The 920-nt window shown below is 61.5% G+C and overlaps 1 protein-coding gene across 1 annotated transcript in view; it reads left to right on the top strand.

Annotated features, from left to right (window-relative positions):
• The window catches only part of LOC119594366 (mucin-19-like), a gene marked incomplete in the record, with an annotated part of 65,581 nt that overhangs the window by 58,619 nt on the left and 6,042 nt on the right, over positions 1-920 (top strand). The window contains 1 exon segment of the mRNA XM_037943426.1: positions 1-920. Coding sequence (XP_037799354.1) covers positions 1-920 — 920 coding nt within the window.

Genomic DNA, 920 nt, shown 5'->3' with positions numbered 1-920 from the left:
AGTGAGCCCGTCGTCGTGTCGCAGCCCCAGCCTGGACAGGAGTTCGCGTCGGAGGCTGAGTCGAGCGCCTCGGCGACGTCCCCGCTGGCCAGTGGCGAGAGCACGAGGCCCGAGCCCGAGGTCCTCACCAAGCCCGTCCCCGGCCAGGAGTTCGTGGCCTTCCAAGCATCCCAGCCCTCCGCACAGGACTCCATTGTTACGGGAGATGGCGGCGAAATCCTGTACGTCAGTCTGGACAGCGCCCCAGAGGGTTCTGAGCAGGAAGCAGCTCCTGCAATCACCGAGGAGCATCTGGACCAGGAAATTCATGCTGCCCTGGAAAACGGAACGGAAGGCTTCGACTCGTTCCTGCTGACGCCCGATGAACTCCTTCCCGTTATTGGCGACCTCGAGCCCGTGACCGACTACCCCGACTACGACTATGTGACGGAAATCCTGGAGGAGGTGGCCGCCACGGAGCTGCCGCAGCAAGAGATCCTTGCCGCCACCCCCGCGCCCACCAAGAACGTCACAGCCCTGGAGCCTGAATTCGAGACTCTCATTTCAGTCGTGACGAGTCTGCCCACGAAGGAGGTCGATGGTGAGAACACGCACGTGGAGCACCACACCGAGTTCGAGCAGAGCGAGGCGGGATCAGAGAACTACACCCTCAGCCACGAGGCCTTCGCTGAGCAGTTCTTGCCAAACATTCCCCAAGCTGAGGTCCCTTCGGAAGACTTCCCTGCTGCGGCAGCTAAATCGATTCAAGAGGATGAATTTTTGTATGATGCTGAGCCAGCCACAGAACCCGTGCCCGTGGAAGAACCTGTGCCCGAGGAGGTCAAGGCTCCTGCTACCGAAGTCGTCCTCGGTGCGGAGCCTGAGCCTGTTGCAGAACCCTCGCCCATTGATGAGCACTTGCACCATGACCAGGAGGCCGC

This window comes from Penaeus monodon, chromosome 33 (genome assembly GCF_015228065.2).
Source record: "Penaeus monodon isolate SGIC_2016 chromosome 33, NSTDA_Pmon_1, whole genome shotgun sequence".
Lineage (NCBI taxonomy): Eukaryota > Metazoa > Arthropoda > Malacostraca > Decapoda > Penaeidae > Penaeus > Penaeus monodon.
This window is presented reverse-complemented; position numbering and strand designations above follow the sequence as displayed.